Source organism: Oryctolagus cuniculus, chromosome 17 (assembly GCF_964237555.1).
Source record: "Oryctolagus cuniculus chromosome 17, mOryCun1.1, whole genome shotgun sequence".
In the NCBI taxonomy this organism is placed as follows: domain Eukaryota; kingdom Metazoa; phylum Chordata; class Mammalia; order Lagomorpha; family Leporidae; genus Oryctolagus; species Oryctolagus cuniculus.
In genome coordinates this window covers 50,978,928-50,999,837 of record NC_091448.1, presented here as the reverse complement: position 1 = coordinate 50,999,837, position 20,910 = coordinate 50,978,928, and the positions used below count along the sequence as shown (strand labels likewise).

At 43.0% G+C, this 20,910-nt stretch overlaps 1 protein-coding gene across 3 annotated transcripts in view; it reads left to right on the top strand.

Moving 5' to 3' along the window:
* Positions 1-20,910, top strand: part of RABEP1 (rabaptin, RAB GTPase binding effector protein 1) — a 103,866-nt gene that overhangs the window by 49,179 nt on the left and 33,777 nt on the right. For all 3 annotated transcript variants that reach the window (XM_051825323.2, XM_051825324.2, XM_051825322.2), the window contains 6 exons: positions 430-633; positions 2,282-2,442; positions 6,787-6,906; positions 11,373-11,508; positions 15,562-15,740; positions 19,437-19,568. In XM_051825323.2, the coding sequence (XP_051681283.1) occupies positions 430-633; positions 2,282-2,442; positions 6,787-6,906; positions 11,373-11,508; positions 15,562-15,740; positions 19,437-19,568 (932 nt within the window). The remainder of the gene's footprint in view (positions 1-429; positions 634-2,281; positions 2,443-6,786; positions 6,907-11,372; positions 11,509-15,561; positions 15,741-19,436; positions 19,569-20,910) is intronic.

Below are 20,910 nucleotides of genomic sequence, written 5' to 3'. Positions count from 1 at the left end.
GGAGCCTGGAACTCACAGGGGCCCAAGTACATCATACCGTCTTCTGCTGCTTTCCCTGGTGCATTAGCAGAGAGCTGGATGGGAAGTGGAGCAGCAGAGATTCAAACTGATGCTCACCCGCTGCACTACAACCTGCCCAGAAGTGGTTATTTTTAATCTTTATTTCCCAGATGTGGGAACTTAGGCCAGAGAGGTTAAATAATTTGAACAAATTCATTGCACTAGCCGTGGAAGAGCCAACAACATTTAACTCTGAAATTATGACTTAACCACTATTAGAAAGATAGTACTTTAAATCTCACCTCTTTTTAAAGTGATGTCATTTTGCATGTTAACATTTTAAAATTTAGTGCTTAATTTCTTCATTAGAACATCAGCCTGATAGAAATGAACCCCTCATTGATGAAAAGTCTGATACTTTTCCCCCAGAGGATCTGAAGAGGCAAAATGCAGTGTTGCAAGCTGCACAGGATGATCTGGGCCATCTTCGGACACAGCTGTGGGAAGCTCAAGCAGAGATGGAGAACATCAAGGCGATTGCCACGGTCTCTGAGAACACCAAGCAAGAAGCTATCGATGAGGTGAAGAGACAGTGGAGAGAGGAAGTTGCTTCACTTCAGGCTGTTATGAAAGGTAAAGACAAAGACCCGCTTTATGATTTTCTAAAATAATGGATTCAGAGGGTCTTATAATTGATAACAAGTTTCATTTCTGGCTCTTTGTACTGCTGTCTTCAAGATGTACTGTCAGATAAAAACTTTACTGTCAACTAAAGTCCCTGTTTAGCGGACAACAGGTGATTGTAAAGTTTAAAGCAGGACTTAAAGGTGAACTTTTCCTGTAGAAGTAAGGCAGGTGATGGCCGTGAGTGGAACCGTGTGGGCACAGGGAGTGTGCTGAACTGCAGAGCGGCCAGGGGCAAAGTGGCTGTGTACACTCACTGGCTCCAGATAAGTATTGCTCTTCCAGCTCGGTGTTGCCATGGTTTTTTGATTTTTAAGAAAAATTTGTATTTGCATGTGAAATCTTTCATCTCACACATTTTTGGTCAAGTGTGGTTATTCATAACTACAAGTGAAACAGGAACATGTAGTTTATAAACTGGGCACAGTTGAGTTCCTGAACAAAACTGGGATCTTGGTAAGGAAGAAGTGGAGTTTAATAGGTAGCCAGCAGTTATCTGCCATAAAATATTTTAAGATTATATTAAAGACCAAACTTTTGTATTAAAAAACTTTTTAGAGGCTTTAAGATTGTTCTCAATTTAGAATCTTGGGTTATAGCAAAATATTACAGGAATATATCCACTTTGTATCCTTTCAGATAATTGGATTGGGGTGACAAGATTTGAAATTTTTTTTAAATATTTATGTATTTATTAAAAAGGCAGAGTTACAGAGAGGCAGAGGCAGACACTTCCATTGGCGGGCTCACTCCCCGAATGGCTGCAATGCCCAGGGCTGGAACAGGCTGAAGCCAGGAGCCAGGAGCTCCATCTGGGATTCCCATGTGGGTGATAGGGCCCCAAGGACATGGGCCGTCTTCCTCTGCCTTTTTTTTTTTTTTTTTTTTTTTTTAATTTGACAGGTAGAGTTAGACAGTGAGAGAGAGAGACAGAAAGGTCTTTCTTCCGTTGGTTCACTCCCCAAATGGCCACTACGGCTGGCGCTGCGCCGATCCGACGCTGCGCCGATCCGAAGCCAGGTGCTTCCTCCTGGTCTCCCATGCGGGTGCAGGGCCCAAGCACTTGGGCCATCCTCCACTGCCTTCCCAGGCCACAGCAGAGAGCTGGACTGGAAGAGGTGCAACCGGGACAGAATCCGACGCCCATATGGGGGATGCCGGTGCCGCAGGCAGAGGATTAGCCAAGTGAACCATGCGCCGGCCCCTTCCTCTGCTTTTCCAGATGCATTTGTGGGGAGTGGTTGGAACTGGATATGGGATGTGGGTGGCAGCATAACCTGCTGTACCACAACACTGGCCCTAAGTTTGAATTCTAGCTCTGCTTCTTTCTGTTTATGAAAAATTGGACAGACAATTTCACCTTTCTTAAGTTTTCCTCATCTGTAAAATAATGTGTAGCACAGATGTATTGTAAAAGTTAGAGATGATTTAAAATCCTTATTTCGTAAATTATGAGAACTAGAAATGAAGTACATTGTTTCTTAATGAATCAAATATTCTTTAGAAATTAGGCCTAAGCTCTTCATGTCATTTAAAGAATGAGTGTGCAGAGTATTTGTTTCACCTTCAACATGAAATATTTGGTGATGTTTTGTAGAAACGGTTCGTGACTATGAGCACCAGTTCCACCTTAGGCTGGAGCAGGAGCGGGCGCAGTGGGCACAGTACCGGGAATCTGCAGAGAGGGAAATAGCTGACCTACGAAGGAGGCTGTCTGAAGGGCAGGAGGAGGAAAATCTAGAGAATGAGATGAAAAAGGTACGAGGGGAACGTGCTCGTCTGCAGAGATGCGTGTGTGCAAATGCCGAGTGCTCTAATTGTTGTGGTGATAGTTGTGATTTTGTTCAGAGGAATTATGTCTAGTACTGTAGTGCTGGACAATGTGATGCCCTTCCCTGAGATTAACCCGTAGCTAATTCCCTCTCCTTCTTCCAATCTATGATGAAATGTCCCTACCACATGAGGCCCAAGACCACCCTGTTCAACACTGCAGCCTGCCCCACTGCCCACCCTCACCCATCACTAGTTGCCTGATTTCCCTTATGCTACACTGTATATTTCCATTGCACCTGTTACTTTATAACATGTAGAATTCACCTGTTTATTATGATTATTGCTTGTTGCCTCTCTCTCCTTACTAGGATTTTAACCTTTGGAAGTCAGAATTTTTTAAGTTTTATTTATTTATTTGAGAGGCATAGTGACAGGGAGAAACAGAGACAGAGCTTCCACCTGATGGTTCACTTCCCAAATGTCCACAACTGCTAGGGCTGAGCCAGGCTGAACTCAGGAGCCAGGAACTCCATCGAGGTCTCCTACATAGGTGGCATGAACCATCAGTTGCTGCCCCCTAGGTGCATTAGCTGGAAACTGGATCTGAAGTGCGGAATAGCCAAAACTATCACTCCAGTGTGGGATGAGGGTGTCCCAAGTAGTGGCTTAACCTGCTGCCCTAGGATTCTTTTTGTATCCTAAATGCCTAGAGTAGTGCCTAGTAGTGCCTAGAGTAGAGCACATAGGTACTCAATACATTTTTAAAAAAGATTTATTTATTTGAAAGTCAGAGTGACCGAGAAGGAGAGAGAGAGAGAGAGAGAGAGAGAGAGAGAGAGAGAGAGAGAGAGGACAGTTGATCTTCATCTGCTGGTTCATTCCCCAAATACTTGCAAGTTATAGCTTGGCCGGGACGAAGCCAGGAGCTCCCAATGGGTCTCCCATATGAGTGACGGGAACCCACATACTTGGGCCATCATCCCCTGCCTCCCAGGAACATTAGCAGGAAGCTGGATTAGAAATATGGGGTCACAGTAACTTTAACTGGCACTGTGACATGGGATGTAGGCACCACAGGAGTGGCTTAAGCTGCCACACAGCCTGTGCCAGTAAATACTCACTGAATGTTGTTGCTTGATGATTGTGCCTAAACTGAAGTTTTAGAACAGATGTTATTTTTCCTTTTTTTTCTGTATATCTTGGTTCCTGTGTGATGAATGCAACACATATTATGCTTGAACATAGGGCAACTAAATATAAGGTGAGATATTTTATCATTGAGAAAATTTACTTTTTAATTTTTATATATTTGAAAGGCAGAGACAGACAGAGGTCATCCATCTGCTGATTCATTCCCCAGATGCTTGCAGTGCTGGGTCAGGATGAAGCCAGGAGCTGGGTACTCTGTCTGGGTCTCCCATGTGGGTGGCAGGGAACCAAGTACTTGTGTCATCAACTGTTGTGTCCCAGGGTGCTAGAATCCCAAGCAGTCACTGTTGATATGGGGATGAGCCTTTGGCGCTGTCTTAACTGCTGCACGAAATGCCCATCTCCATTGAGAAAACTTAGAAAGCTTTTGGCTGGTTGGATGTAAATTTTCACTTTGTTAATTGGTATATATATACACATTTAAAATCATATATAAAATAATTAGAAATTGATTTTTCTCTTCAGTTCTATTAATAATGCTATTTTGTTCCTAACCCATGGCTCATTCTCAAATATATACATAGTCATTATTTCCAAAGTATGCCAGATTTGTCACTCAAAAAATTAATTTTTAAAATAATGTACTTTTTGGAGCAGTTTTTGATTAACAGAAAAATTGTGAGGAGAATTTGGAGCTCCACTGTACTTATGCCCAGTTTCCTCTATTACAAATATGTTACATCAGGATGATGGTGTTTGCCACAGTTAATAACTAACACATGTTCATTCTCATTAACTAAACCCATTCTTTATATTTTGATCATACTGGTCTTTTTCTTTGTCCCTTGTTCTGTTCTGGGAGCCCAGCCAGGACACTACATTGCATTTAGTCATGTCTCCTTGGGGGCCTCTTGGCTGTGACAGTCTCTCAGATTTTCTTCCTTTTAATGACTTTTCTTTCATTTTTTAAAAATACCCTTTGAAAGTTTTGTTTGGGTAGGTGTTTGGCTCAGTGATTAAGTTGCTGTTGGGGATGTCTGTATCCTGTATCAGAGTGCCTGGTTCAAGCCGCCGCTCCTCTGCTTCAGAGCCAGCTTCCTGCTAATGCATCGCCTGGGGGGCAGCAGCTGATGGCTCAAGCACTAGACATCTCCCACCTGTGTGAGAGACTTGGATTCAGTTCTGGGCTTCTGTCTTCAGCCAGGCTTAGTCCCAGCTGTTAGCATTTTTGAAAATGAACCAGCAGTCAGAGGGTCTCTGTCTCTGTCTCTCTCTCTCTCTGAAAACAAATTTTAAAAATTTAAAAAGCCATATTTTTAAAAACAGTTTTCTGCAGTGATATCTAACACTTGAAACCAGGAGGTCGTATTGCATTAATAACTCAGTCTGTCATGAGTTCTTTGCTTCCTCCTGCTTTTCTTTCCCTGTGTGTTTCTGCCAGGTGACCTCTATGAGTCTCCCAGAGTAGCCTTGCCTGAGATACTTTAAGCTGACATTTTTTTTTTTTTTCTGACAGGCAGAGTTAGACAGTGAGAGAGAGAGAGAGAGAAAGGTCTTCCTTTTTCTGTTGGTTCACCCCCCAGATGGCTGCTACAGCCGGTGCACTGCGCCCATCTGAAACTAGAAGCCAGGTGCTTCCTCCTGGTCTCCCACGGGGTGCAGGGCCCAAGCACTTGGGCCATCCTCCACTGCACTCCCTGGCCACAGCAGAGAGCTGGCCTGGAAGAGGGGCAACCGGGACAGAACCCGGTGCCCCAACCGGGACTAGAAAGAACCCAGGGTGTTGGTGCCGCAGGCGGAGGATTAGCCTAGTGAGCCGTGGCGCCGGCCAAGCTGACATTTATCCACAAAATATTTAGTTCTGAATAAAATAAATGATGACTTTGGAAGGATCTGAAAACAAAGTGAATCTAAATCCTCCTTTTCTGAGGGGTATGTTTTTGTGGGGAAGATTTCTCTCACATTTGGGCGTGTATTATTTTCCTTATCCTGAACAATTTAAGGTGAGTTTGAGCTCACTTAAATTCAGTGAATAGGATTTTCATTTTCAATAGGAGACAAAAAGCTATTAGTTTTGAGTCTGTCTTTGTTTCCATATGTGTGCATGTAGGTGTATATATATGTGAAAAATTAAAATTTAATTTCTATAAACCTAGTTTATAGAAATTGATTCCTTTAATCCATGTTTTGGGAAGGGAGTTTGGAAAACAATGTGGAGGTCATTCTTTATTTGTTTCATTTAGATACTAAAAAGCAACATGATATTAAAGTTTTCTTTTTAAATGATAGAAGGCTTTAAAAATTGTTTAACATGCACAGAAATTGTTTATGGGATACCATGTGATGTTTCAACACCCGTGTACATTGTGAAATGTCCAAATCAGGATGGACTGTTCTCAAATGTAAGCCTTTTTTGTAGCAAAATAGTTTCCTAACATTTTTAGAAAATACATGTTCTATTTTTTTTTAATATAATTATTTTAGTAGTTCATAGGAAATTATGGCCTCATTAACTTAGTAACCAGGAATTATAACCATTATGTGTATTTCCTTTTATATGTGGTCTATTTTTTAACTTAATTAAAAAGTCAGATTTGTCATAGTGAATCTATTTTCCACTGACTTCAAATTCAAAATGTACGCTGGTGCCGCGCTCACTAGGCTAATCCTCCGCCTTGCGGCACCGGCACACCGGGTTCTAGTCCCAGTCGGGGTGCCGGATTCTGTCCCGGTTGCCCCTCTTCCAGGCCAGCTCTCTGCTGTGGCCCGGGAGTGCAGTGGAGGAAGGCCCAAGTGCTTGGGCCCTGCACCCCATGGGAGACCTGGAGAAGCACCTGGCTCCTACCATCGGATCAGCGTGGTGCGCTGGCCGCGGTGACCATTGGAGGGTGAACCAACGGCAAAAAGGAAGACCTTTCTCTCTGTCTGTCTCTCTCACTGTCCACTCTGCCTGTCAAAAAAAAAAAAAAAAATTCTAAATGTAATATTTGGGAAAACTCTGATTATGAGTTCACAAAATAAAATAATGCACCATTTAATCAGTTGGATGCAGTGTGATTTCATAAATGCTAACACGGAACATGACAGAGTTGTTATGTGAATTTTTTACAAAGGGATGGGTCAGTATTTCTTGGAAAGCATCAAGAGAAAGTTGTAGCATGTACTTATTTTTAACCGTAGGCCCAGGAGGATGCTGAAAAACTCCGATCTGTTGTGATGCCCATGGAGAAGGAAATTGCCGCTCTGAAAGATAAGCTGACAGAGGCTGAGGACAAGATTCAAGAGCTGGAGGCCTCAAAGGTGTGGAACCCTGTAATCCATTTGTACGAAATCCAAGGTTCTGCTTTAATGCCATGAAAAGAATTAGAATCACTAAGGCGGGAAAAACTGTAATTTAGACTGTGCATCTTAGAATCGTGCTTTCTCTAAAACACAGAAAAAGAAAGAAACACCTCCTTTGGGATGATTTTGCCCTTAAGGATATTTTGAATAATCACAATAAGGATGCTTTGTCACAAGTGGCACTTCATCACAAAGTTGTGTTCATTTTCTTATGCGAATGAGACTAGGTCTCATTCTTTTTTTTTTTTTTTAAATCAGGGAAAATAAACTGTTCAAAGTTGATTTTGTTTTCTGATGCCAGCCCCAAAATTGATCTTTCAGAGTATGGCTGAATTTGTTGGCTACAGAGACACAACAGAAGAAATATGGGACTGTTAAAGATTTTAATAATTGAAAGAAAGTAAGAAAGAAGAAAGATCAAAAAAAGATAAAAGTACAAACTAGGAATGTAGAAATAAATGAGAAAGTATCAAGTACATATAAACTGATAACCTACTAAAAAAGATGATCAGATTGGATTTTTTGAATCTAACTTTGTATTTCTTATAAAAGATAAAGATGCACTGAAAATAAAACCACAAGGTAAGATTGAATATAAAGGAATAGAGGAAAGAAATACCAACAAATTTTTTTCCCAAAGAAAGCTGATATAGCAACTGTAATGTCAAATAGGATATGAGAAAAAAGAACTAGCAAATAGGGACATACCTAATAAACAGCTCACCAGTGAAGTGTAGCTGTCACGAGCATCACTGTACCTTTCATACCCTGGAAAGAAGTGAGCTAGAAAATGACAGTTTCAAGAATTGGACAATGACAATTACAGTGGGAGATTGAAACTGACCTTTAGAGAATGCAAGCAGAAAGCATTATTGGTAGGGCCATAAGGAGTTCTGAACAGGTTAATAATTTAGAGTTAAGAGAGACACAGAGTCCTGTACCCGGGAAGGAGATGATGCTGTACACAGTAGTAGAACCTAGTAATGAAGAGCTCCGCACTCTTAGTCTCGGTGACCTTGGCCACATGACAAGTATTACTGTGCCTTGGTTTTCTCAGCTATGAAATGGAGATAACTACCTCCCTTATAAGGCCATATGAGAATCATTAAGTTAAAACATACAAACATTAAGGATAGTCCAGGTGACAAAGTATTATTCAGGTACATTCTACTTTAGTATTATGATACAACATATTTTTCACAAAAGTCATAAAGGAAATGTCAACAAATTTTGCAGAATTGATGTTATACAGACCTAACTCTCTGACCATAGGTTACATGGTTATTTATAATAACATTATAGTTAAAATGCCTGGAAAAAGAAAAAACTGATGGAAAAAATAATTATAAAAGGTTTAGGTGGGAGATCTTTGGTACAGTAGTTGACAGTGCTTGGGACACCCACATCCCATATCAGAGTGCCCAGTTGGCCCCAGTTCTGCTTTCTCCTGATGTGCACCCTGGAAAACAGAAGAGGGCTCAGCCACACGGATCCCTGCCATCAGCAACTTGGATTGAGTTCCAAGTTTCTGGCTTCAGCCTGGCCCAGCCACAGCTGCTCTTGGCATTTAGGGAGTGAAATAAATATAAATTTTAAAAATTTAGAATTAGAGTGGAAAGTAGACCTTTGAAACTTTCAGATGCTAAAAAAGAGAATATCTTGTTGTGATACAAAAAGTTTAAGTAGGACAAATATATTGACTGTGCAAGGAAAATTGACAGACTTCTATTCACTAGAAAATAAAACATACTTTTTATACAAAAAGGGTTGGAGAGATAAGTCACTGACTGTGAGAAGATACCTATAAATCATATACCTGACAAAAAATTAATACCCAAAACTAATAAAACTGCCAAGTTCATAAATGACAAAAATGGAAAAACAGATGAGTGGTATGAATGAGCTGTGCACAAAAGCAGACTAGGCATGCATGTAGAAAGGTAGGCAGCGCTGCTAGAGACAAGGAAGGGGAGTGAGAATGAAGGTGTCTCTCACACAAATGGGTCACATTCACCTGCCATCGGGGTGGGTGAGACTCCTCACTGTCAGCTGCCGCTGTTATATTGGACCCTTGTCGCCGCCTCTGTTTTCTCTTGTACAGATGATGGTACTCTCCGCGTTTTCCTGGAAAAGTGGTTTCAGTGGTTCCCCCCCACCGCCTGCCCTGCTCCTTTGTCATCTTTTTTTTTTTTTTTTTTTTTGTAAATGTCCATGTGTTTTTGGTTTGGGTTGTTAGAGGGTATGGAATCCAAGGACATTAAAACACTATACCACCCTACCACCATCTTTTCAGAGTGCTACTCAATAACTGTCAAATGTTAGAAACACAGTCATTGTTGAGTATTTACTCCAAGAAGTAAGAGCTGGTAGAATTAGTGGTGATTTGCCACCACTTCCTGTCTGCCCTCTGGAGTCTGTTACTGTCAGCTCTGTGACCACCCTACCCTCTCTACCTGTTAGGAAAGGTGCCTCCCCACACTGCGCACTTTGCCACGCTTGGCTTGTCTTCTGATTGATTACCTGCAATTAAGCAGCAAATAGCAACCTACTAAATCATTTTTTTAATTTATTTTTAAAGACATTTATTTTTTGGCCGGCACCACAGCTCAATAGGCTAATCCTCCGCCTAGCGGCACCGGCACACCAGGTTCTAGTCCCGGTCGGGGCGCCAGATTCTTTCCCGGTTGCCCCTCTTCCAGGCCAGCTCTCTGCTGTGGCCCGGGAAGGCAGTGGAGGATGGCCCAAGTCCTTGGGCCCTGCACCCTATGGGAGACCAGGATAAGTACCTGGCTCCTGCCTTCGGATCAGCGCAGTGCGCAGGCCGCAGCGCGCCAGCCGTGGCGGCCATTGGAGGGTGAACCAATGGCAAAAGGAAGACCTTTCTCTCTGTCTCTCTCTCACTATCCACTCTGCCTGTCCAAAAAAAAAAAAAAAAAGACATTTATTTTTTAAATTTGAAAGTCAGAGTTGGAGGGAGAGACAGAAAGAGAGGTCTTATACCCGCTGGTTCACTCCCCAGATGGCTGTGATGGCCAGGGCCGGGCCAGGCCATGCCAGGAGCTTCACTGGAGTCTGCCACATGGGTGGAAGGGGTCCAAGTACTTGGGCCATCCTCTGCTGCCTTTCCCAGGCCGTTAGCAGGGATCTGGATTGGAAGTGGAGTAGCTGGGACACAAACCAGCACCCATACGAGATGTCAGCGTTGCAGATGGTTGTACCTGCTAAGCTACAATGCTGGCCCCTACAGAATTATTTTAGTCTGTGACTGGTATTGTTTAATGACCTAGGAGTAAAGATAATATAACAGAATGTAAAAAGAGGTGAAAATTTCCGTGAAAGTGAAATTAGACATAATATTGAAAAAATAAAAAGATAATAGTTAGAATTTAGGGTGGACAATTTACATGCCCGGGTAAAACAAGTCCTGTATTTTCTGGGGTGGGATTTATTTTCATTATGACTACAAATTTTTCAAACATTAGACTTTTTAAAAACATTAGACATGTTGATATTCTGAGTGTTATAGTTAATTGTTCAATATACAGTTATTTTTTTGAAAAGATGGAATTTTAAAAAGTGTTCTATACTTGACCTTCAAGTTTGTGTAATCACAGTGTGAGACTAACTGCTTTTCCCATCATGACTTTCCCTTTAACTTCTGTGAATAAATGTGTGGGTGAAAGTGTCTCTCTCCCTCTCTCTCTCTTTTAAATTTAAGGCATTTGGAAATTGAAGAAAAACAAACATAAAGTATGGTACCATTTTTATCCTAGAAATTAACAGCTGCTTTTTTTCTTTTAAGATTATTTATTTGAAAGACAGAGATAATTTCAGCCTGCTGGTTCACTCCCCAGATGGATGCAGCAGGCTGGGTCTGGGCCAATCTGGAATCAGGAGCTTCTTCCAGGTCTCCCACATGGATGCAGGGGCCCAAGGACTTAGTTCATCTTCCACTGCTTTCCCAGGCCTAATAGCGGAAGCTGGATTGGAAGTGGAGCAGCTAGGACTTGAACCAGAGTCCATATGGGATGCTGGTGTCATACATGGTGGCTTTACCCACTGTGCCACAACGCAGCCCCTAAGAACCTTTTTTAAGAAGCAAAATATCATTGGTGGGGCTGGTGCTGTGGTGCACAGGTTAACGCCCTGGCCTGAAGCACTGGCATCCCATTTGACCTGCACGGGAGACCAGGAAGCTGGCCGTTGCAGCCATCTGGGGGGTGAGCCAGTGGTTGGAAGATGCCTCTTTCTCTGTTGCTCCCTCTCTGTAACTCTTTCAAAATAAATAAATCTTAAAAAAAAAGTAGATATCAATTTATGTAAAAGTACGTGTAAAGTTTTCAAAGTACAGCCAGAACTTACTATTATTCCTAAGTTAGAAAGAATTGAAAGTGTCAGTTTAATAGACTTGTATCTCCTTTCAGGTTAAAGAACTGAATCATTATCTAGAAGCTGAGAAATCTTGTAGGACTGATCTAGAGATGTATGTAGCTGTTTTGAATACTCAGAAATCCGTTCTACAGGAAGACGCTGAGAAACTGCGGAAAGAATTGCATGAAGGTAAATACATGCTCTGCATAGTTTGTACTCAGTCTGTAGGAGAGCTGTGGAAGTAACACTGATACCCACTGACAGCAAAACCAATCCTAAAGTGCCGATGCAATGTTACTCATGTAGTCAAAGCTTCGTAGTAGGTTTGAATATTCTCTTGAAAAGCTGAAGCTGTGAGGGTTACTCTAGTAACTTGGATACTTAATGGCTTCTATTTCTTCCTTGACGTCAGTAAGAACTTCACTGGGCATGAGCTCTAGCCAGAAAGATAAAACTGGGAATTTCTGCTTAAATTGCTTTTGCCCCAGGGACCAGCTCTGTGATGCAGTGGGTTAAAGCCCCATCTTCCCATATGGGTACTAGTTCAAGTCCCAACTGCTCCACTTTGATCCAGCTCCCTGCTAGTGCACCTGGGAAATCAGTAGAGGATGGCCCAAATGCTTGGGCCCCTGCACCCACGTGGGAGACCCGGAAGAAGCTCCTGGGTTCAGATCAGCTCAACTCCAGCCATTGCAGTCATTTGGGGAATGAACCAATGGATGGAAGACTCTGACTCACTCTCTCTCTCTCTTTCAAATTAATAAATTGTTTTAAAGATTCATGCATTTTTGAAAGGTGGAGTTACAGAGGCAGAGAAAGAGAGGTCTTCCATCTGCTTGTTCACTCCGCAAACGGCCACACAGCTGGAGCTGGACAGATCCGAAGCCGGGAGCCTGAAGCTTCTTCTGGGTCTGCCACATGGGTGCAGGGCCCCAAGGACTTTAGCCATCTTGTACTGTAATAAGTGGGCTATTTTAAAGTAATATATTAAATAACAAGATGTAGCAGCAGGTGTAATAACACTGTAATTTAGAACACTGGTGTACTTAAGTGAAGTAGTAAGATACATACGACTGTAATGAAATTTGAAAATATCTGTGACTTCTATTGGTGACACAGTGATAGGAATTTTTATGTTACTGTGGTTCCTGCCTATACTGTGTAATCCAAGGAAATAGTAAATTGTGGTTAGAGGATAGTAAAAATAAAGATGAACTTTTTTTCTCATCCAAATATATAGACCCCTTGAAATCTCATGCTTGTTGTAGGTTGTGCTAGTAACCTCTTTTAATGTGCAGGAGTGGTGACAGAGTCCTACCTCTGAATATATCTAATGCTGTGGAAAATATAGCTATAAATAGTTGAGATTTGCATATGAGTAAGTTTTATTCCAAATAGTGGAAAGTTGGAATGATAAGTCTTCAGGATTATTTCATAAAATCTCTTTTAAGATTTATTTATTTATTCGAAAGAGTTACATACAGAGAGAGAGAGAAAGAGAGAGAGGTCTTCCATCCACGTGATTCATTCCCCAATTGGCCTCAACAGCCAGAGCTAGGCTGATCTGGAGCCCGGAGCTTCTTCCGGGTCTCCCAAGTGGGTACAGGGGCCCAAGGACTTGTGCCATCTTCCACTGCTTTCCAAGGCCATAGCAGAGAGCTGGATCACAAAAGTGGAGCACCTGGGACTTGAACTGGCTCCCTTATGGGAAGCCGGTACTGCAGGCGGAGGATTAACCAAGTGAGCCGCGGCGCCAGCCCCAGGATCAGTTTTCATATGTGCTGTTAGCATCAAAAGACACCCATACTCTCAGAGTCTTCCGTGGAAATAAAATAAATGTTTGAACTAATCCTTACAGAAAAAAGCAGTGTAAATCATTGAGATGATTAAACCTTTCTGGTGTACCTGGAAAAGTATCTGAGAAGGTTAATAAAAATGAGGAAGGGAATGAGTAATTTCTATACTGAGACACCAAAAAAAAAAAAAAGTCTTTAAATGAAAACAGAAAAGTTGAGCAGGCATGTAATTTACATTCTAAGCTGGGGAGTTAGCTATGTGGCCAATTGTGTTACTACAGTTGATTTTAAAGGTTCTGTTCATGGAAGTGTTTTAGGGTTTGGCAGTGCTGCCATTAAAGATTGACCAATTCTTTTTGTTCTAGGGACAGATGGGTTTCTTTTTTCCTTGTTTTAAAGATTTATTTATTTGGGGCTGGCGCTGTGGCACAGGGGGTTAATGCCCTGGCCTGAAGCACTGGCATCCCATATGGGCACCAGTTCGAGACCCCGCTCAATCCAGCTCTCTGCTTTGGCCTGGGAAAGTAGTAGAAGATGGCCCAAGTCCTTGGGCCCCTGCAACCCTGTGGGAGACCCGGAAGAAGCTCCTGGCTTCGGATCAGCGCAGCTCCGGCCATTGCAGCCAATTGGGGAGTAAACCATCGGATGGAAGATCTCTCAGTCTCTTTCTCTCTGCCTCTCCTCTCTCAGTGTAACTCTGACTTTCAAATAATATTTATTTATTTGAGAGGCAGAGTTACAGACCGAGGTGGAGAGGGTGGGGAGAGAGGTCTTCCACCCACTGACTCACTCCCCATATGGCTGTAACAGCTGGGGCTGGGCTAGACTGGAGCCAGGAGCTTTTTCTTGGTCTCCCATGTGGGTGCAGTAGCCCAAGCACTTGAGCCATCCTCCACTGCCTTCCCAGGCACATTAGCAGGGAGCTGAATTGGAAGTGGAGCAGCCGGAACTGGAAGCACCAACCATATGAGATGCCGGTGCCACAGGTGAAGCCTCAATCCACAGAACTGGCCTCAGATAGGTTTCTTAAAAGAAATTATTCTTAAATAGAGTGTTGAAAGATGAGTAACTACTTTTCAGGCAGTTAGGCCAGTTGCATGTGGTACAGCAGCTTAAGGAAGTATAAGAAAAGTAGTTCACAATTCTGATGCAGGAGGCAAGAGGCAACATGTGAAATTGGTGCACTGGATTTGGGCCAGTCCTGGAGGTCTGCTACTAAGGATGTGAGCAGTAGAAAGTCTTGGGAGCCCCCCCCCCAACAGATTTATTGAGGTATAATCCACATGCCAAGTTCACCCTTTTCAATCATACATTTCAATGTTTTCTTTAGTCTATTCACAAAATTGAACACCATCACTACCATCTAATTGCAAAGCGTTTTCATTACCTCACACAACAAGTCCTGAACTCGCTTGCCATCATTTCCCAGCTCCCACCCCAAGCGCCTGGCAACCAGAGAGTTCTCTATAGATATTTGTGTGCTTCAAACTGAGGAGTGATAATACCAGTTTTGTGCTTTAGAAAGTTCAACTTAATGGCATTGTGGACACAGAATAGAGAGGACAAAGCAGAGGGCAGGAAGAATGAAGAAGGAACTACTGCTGTAGTTGTTGAAGTCAAGAAGACTAACCTAATTCCAAACCCACAGAGAGATGTTTGACAGAGAGAGAGGTCTCCGTGAGAGGTGCACCTGTGGGGATGGGGAAAGGTGAGCTGTGTGAGTCGATGCTTAGGCTTCTGGCTTGGGTGGGTAGGTGAGTGGCTAGAGGGTGCCAGCTCCTTTTTCAGTAGAGGACAGCTGAGCCAATGCATATCAGCAGTGCACACATTTCACATAGATCCCTTGCTTTAGCCTGAGAGGCCAAACCAGCTGGGCCCTGGAGCGTTCCTGGGTGACAGATTTACCAGAATGTATTAAAATGAATAGGAGTGGTTACTTAGTATATTGCCTAGAATACTTACTGAGTTGAGGGTTTTTATGTTAAATAAATTTGGGGAATGCTTGTATTATATATCGTCTCTAAAGAAGACACTGGTGTGATTAAGACTTTCAGCTCAGTCATGTGGTTAAAAATAAAAAGTTTAAAAATTCTGTTTAGCTCTGGCCATTGTGGCCATCTGGGGAGAGAACCAGCAGATGGAAGATTTTCTCTCTCTCTCTGCCTCTCAAAAAAATAAATTTAAAATAAAAATTCTGTTTAATCCAGGGTTTCTAAAACTTAGCACAGAAATCTTTTTCTCATATATTCTCAGGAGCACACTTTCGGAGACTTTGTTTAAGAGAGATGGTGTGGGGATGGCTCCATGTTCAACCATAGGCTGCCAGGCAAGGGCAGAATTCCAGGCAGAAGAGACAACCATTGGCTGGACCTAATCTAGTAGCCATTTGCTAAAGAAATTGCCTACCATTAAAATTCAGTGTTTCTGATTGGGGGTTCCTAAACAGTTTGCCATCTGTTGGAGCAAGAGCGGCAGCAACACAACCAGTTAAAACATACCTGGCAGAAAGCCAATGACCAGTTTCTGGAATCTCAGCGTTTGCTGATGAGAGACATGCAGCGAATGGAGATCGTGCTAACCTCAGAACAGCTCCGACAAGTTGAAGAACTGAAGAAGAAAGATCAGGTGAATAGCCTACTCAGGACTTGATTGCTTTGTTAATGCTGTCTTCACGCACATGATTGTGTTACCGTACACGTGTTAGATTGACATCAGCTGAAACAGGTGATGGCTGTCCCCCTAAAAATATAACAGCTGCATTAGAAATTGCCTTTGTGGGATTGGCGGGGGGAGGCACTGATTTAGAAGTGATTCTCTTCAGAGGGTGTGGGATGCCACAGTGTGTGTTTCTGGGGAAATCCTCTCCACAGTGCTATCCAGTTCTGCGGGGGCTGCTGAGCTGTGTCAGTCCAAGCCAAGTCTGAGGTGTTCTAAAATCCTCACCAGGAGGCGCAGGATGGTGATGGAGAGGCTGAGTGATGTGGAAGGGCGGGTGTCCAGAGTGCTGAATTCCTAAGATCCTTTCCCCCCTTATCTTTTAAAAATGTATTTCAATTACATGAGTAATACACAAATACATTCTCATTACAAGTTTGTTTGTTTTAAATGCAAAGTGAAATGCTCAAGTGAATACAAAGTGATCAAGTGAAAATCCTTGCCATTTCCCACACTGCCCCTTTTCAGAAGTAAGTTTGGTAGGGAGTCTACAGACAAGTTCTCTGTGTCATGTGTATATTTAGGGCTTCCCTCACCCTATTTTTTTTCCAAGATTTTATTTTATTTATTTGAAAGATGGAGTTAGAAGTAGAGAGAGAGAGGTTTTCCATCTGTTGGTTCACTCCCCAGATGGTTGCAAGGGCCAGAGCTGAGCCAATCCAAAGCCAGGAGCCAAGAGCTTCTTCCAGGTCTCCCACGTGGGTGCAGGGACCCATCCTATGCTGCTTTCCCAGGCCACAGCAGGGAGCTGGATCGGAAATGGAGCAACCTAAACCAGCACCCATATGGGAGGCCGGGGCTGTAGGCCAGGGCTTTAAACCCGCTGTGCCACAGCACCGGCCCCCTACCCCACCCTATTACAACTAGTATCAAACTGAGTATTTATGCTATTATATAGTTGTCCCTTAAGTATTATCCTGGGAGTATTTTCATCAGAGTTCTGTCTTGTTAACTGGTAGCATGTATATACCATAATTGATTTAATCTTTCTCCTTATAGTGGACTGTCTAGATGTCCCACATACTTTGATCACCTCAAATAGTGTTAACAGCTAATATCTTTTACCATGTTGCATATGTGTGCAAATATTTCCCTATGGTATTTGCACACATGTGTTCATAGGTTTTCTAGGTATTTTAAGATATATTTTACAGGGGCCGGTGCTGTGGCATAGCAGGTAAAGCCTCCGCCTGCCATGCCGGCATCCCATATGGGCACCGGTTTGAGTCCCGGCTGCTCCTCTTCTGATCCAGCTCCCTGCTATGGCCTGGGAAAGCAGTAGAAGATGGCCCAAGTCCTTGGGCTCTTGCACCCAAGTGAGAGACCTGGAAGAAGCTCCTGGCTTCTGGCTTCGGATCTGTGCAGCTCTGGCCATTGTGGCCAATTGGGGAGTGAACCAGCGAATGGAAGTCCTCTCTCTTTCTCTCTGCCTCTCCTCTCTCTGTGTAACTCTGACTTTCAAATAAAAAAATATATTTTACACTGCCTTATTGGACTTAGGTGCAATTGTATTTTTCATAGGTTTGTCTCAAACTGTTGTCTGTTAACTCTGACTCATTCATCTTGTATGTGGGAACCATAACATAAGGATTTAGATTCTAAAGTATAGATCTTCACATGCCTCTCTTGCTTCCCCTAAAGACAGTCTAACCTTTACTGAGATGGTCATTTAAGGCCGTTATTAACACTTCCTGAGGACTTACTGTGTGCCGGTGTCATGCTAAGGCTTCGTATCTAAAACTGTATCTCAAGTGGTTCTCAAAAACAAAACTCTGTATACAGTAGAGACTGCAGTATTATCCCTGTGAGAGAGGTTATAGCGGATCTGAAGTCTGAGCCAACCTCGAGGTCCAGAGTGTAAGCCTGTAGTCACCACCCCTTCTGCATGCCCCTCAGTCCCCAGGCACAGCTGTTCAGCACTCCCCCACGGGCAGCTCTTGCAGGCTCGTCATTTGTGCTTGCTTTCATTCTGCCTGGAACCCTTGCCTGTCTGCTCATCTTACTGATCTTTGATGATCCAGCTAAGTGTTAATTTTTTTGGACCCCCTTTGCTGGCACCCTTAAATGAAATAAGCTATTGTTTTTTCTCCTATAGAACCTTGCACTTAGGTGAGCAATTTTAAAAGTTTATGAAAAATTGAAGTTAAAAATAAGCTTATTTTAGTGCAGAATTTTTTAAATCCATGCATACTATGGGTCTTTAAAAATTTCAGGGGAAGAGCCGGCGCCGTGGCTCAATAGGCTAATCCTCCACCTTGCGGCGCCGGCACACCGGGTTCTAGTCCCGGTTGGGGCGCCGGATTCTGTCCCGGTTGCCCCTCTTCCAGGCCAGCTCTCTGCTATGGCCGGGAGTGCAGTGGAGGATGGCCCAGGTGCTTGGGCCCTGCACCCCATGGGAGACCAGGAAAAGCACCTGGCTCCTGGCTCCTGCCAGGATCAGCGCGGTGCGCCGGCTGCAGCGGCGGCCATTGGAGGGTGAACCAGTGGCAAAGGAAGACCTTTCTCTCTCTGTCTCTCTCTCACTGTCCACTCTGCCTGTCAAAAAAAAAAAAAAAAAAAAAAAAAAATTTCAGGGGAAATGCATATTATGAAAAAGCTATTTTTGAATTTCAAAACTTTTTTGCTGGAGCCAGCATTTGGTGCAGTGGTGAAGGCACCTGGTCCAACCCCAGCTTTCATTTGGGGAGTGGGCTAGCAGATGGGAGATCTTGTCTTTATCTCTGTCTTTCAGAAATAATAAATACAGAAAAAATTTTGCACCAAAATAAACTTTTTTTCTGAGAGATTGAGACCTAGGGCTCCCACCTGTGAGTTTACTCCCTAATTGCCTGAAATGGCTGGGCCTACGCTGGGAGCCAAGGACTGAATCCTGGTCGCCCATGTGGGTGGCAGGAATCCCGTTACTGGAGCCGTCACTGCTGCCTCTCTCAGGATCTGCGTTAGCAGGAAGCTGGGGCCAGAGCTGCAAACAGGACCCAGGGACTCCAGTGTGGGACATGGCTGAGCTAAACACCCACTCCCTCAAACTGATCTTTAATTTGATTTTCCACGAACTTTTGAAGTACCCTCAACTTGCACTGTGATCATGTGTTTCTCCCTCTTTGCTAGGCTGTTCTGTGGGACATGAAATTATTGAACTAATCTTTGTTCAGTGGATTATTATACCGACTAATCATTCCTTTTGTAGTTCATATAAATTTGTACATGTTTCTAATGGATGTGTAATGTCATAATAACTTATTCATGTTTCTTTTCTACAGTAGAATGTCCTATATAAATTTTCCTTTCTTGTATTATCATTTGGTGGGGGAGGGGCATGGGTTGCTTTCTTTTGTTTTGCTTACTTTCACATTGTATGCTTTTCTTGGAAGCTACTTCTTCATTTTTTTAGTAGACCAGAATTCTAACTTTGTGCTTTTAGCATTAAGATATTTTGTTGTGACCAGAGGCCACGGGTGTGATTGCAGAGCAGGAGGCCTAGGTGTCTGTTGCCCTCACCGGAACGTTCTGGTCTTCATTTGTTTGCAGTGGTCAAAGCAAATGAGCGTGACTCATTCAGTGCAGATTACCTGGGTAATGTTCCTGTTTTTTCTTTCCAACTTTTAGGAAGATGATGAACAACAAAGACTTAATAAGAGAAAGGATCATAAAAAAACAGATGTTGAGGAAGAAGTAAAAATACCAGTAGTGTGTGCTTTAACTCAAGAAGAATCTTCAGCCCAGTTATCAAATGAAGAGGTATGGTGAATAGAGTGACAGGGATTGTTCACACAGTGTCTCCATTTCAGCTTCTTGTACAGCAATTAATTATTGTATTCATGGGGGAAGTGCTTAGCTTCTAGCTGAAAATTAGCTAAAATGACAATATTTTCAGATGTTTTTCTTGGCAGTCTAAGTAGCACTATTTGAAACCTGTTTCATTTGCCATGTGAAATAGATATTCCTTTTTCCAGTAGTAGCAGAGTTTAAATTTCAGTTTTTTGTTTTTTTCTTTTAAAAAGATTTATTTATTTATAAGTCAGAATTAGAGAGAAAGAAATCTTCCATCCACTGGTTCACTCCCAACTGGCTGCAATGGCAGGAGCTGGGCCAGGCTGAGTTTCTTCAGGTCTGTCACTTGGGTACAAGGGCCCAAGCACTTGGGCCATCTGCTGCTGCTTTCCCAGGTCATCAGCAGGGAGCTGGATGGGAAGTGGAGCAGCTGGGACTTGAACCAGTGCCCATGTGGTATGCTTAACCTGCTGTGCTGCAGCACCAACCCCAGTTCCAGAGTTTAATCCCTTACAATAAATCTCTAAATATTGTCTGCAAAATTTTTTGATGTAAATGATAAAGGTTAGTAATACTTTGAGGTTTTTATTGATAAAAGAGATGATCAAAAGTATCTAAACACTTGGCTCTCTATAGCATGTGTATGTATTTTAACCAGTGTTAGGTCTTAAGCCCTGAGAACAGTGGGTGAGGTCGGGGCAGATTGTGATGAAGCATAGCAGAACATTTCAGGTACTGGGAATGGGTAGAGAAGAGAGATCTGGAGGTGGAAGACATAAGTGTTCCTGTGGCCTCCTCACCTCTCACTGTGGTGTGTGTGGTGAGGATCTCCTCACTGGGTATCTCTCTGCAGCCTGTCCCACTCCATTTTCCCACTGCATTACTATGAGAAATTGAAGGACATTCTTCTTTCTCCCCTTCTCCCTCCTCCCCTCCACTTCTCTCCTGTCCTTTCTTCTCTTCCCTGTCCCCTCTTTCCTTTTTCTCCTCTCTCCTTTCTTTCCTTCTTCCTCTCTCTCTTTTACTTATTTTAATATTTATTTGAAAGGCAGAGTGATGGAGAGGAAGAGACAGAGGTCTTCCATCTGCTGGTTAATTCTCCCAATGACTGCAGCAGCCAAGGTTGGGCCAGGTAGAAAGTAGGAGTCAGGAACTCTGCCTGTGTCTCCTACATGAATTGGATGATAGTTTGGGCCATCATCCACTGCTTCCCGAGTGCATTAGCAGGGAGCTGAATTGGAAGCAAAGTATCCGGTCTCAGACTGGCACTCCAGTATGGGATGTTGGCATTGCAGGTGGCAACTTAACC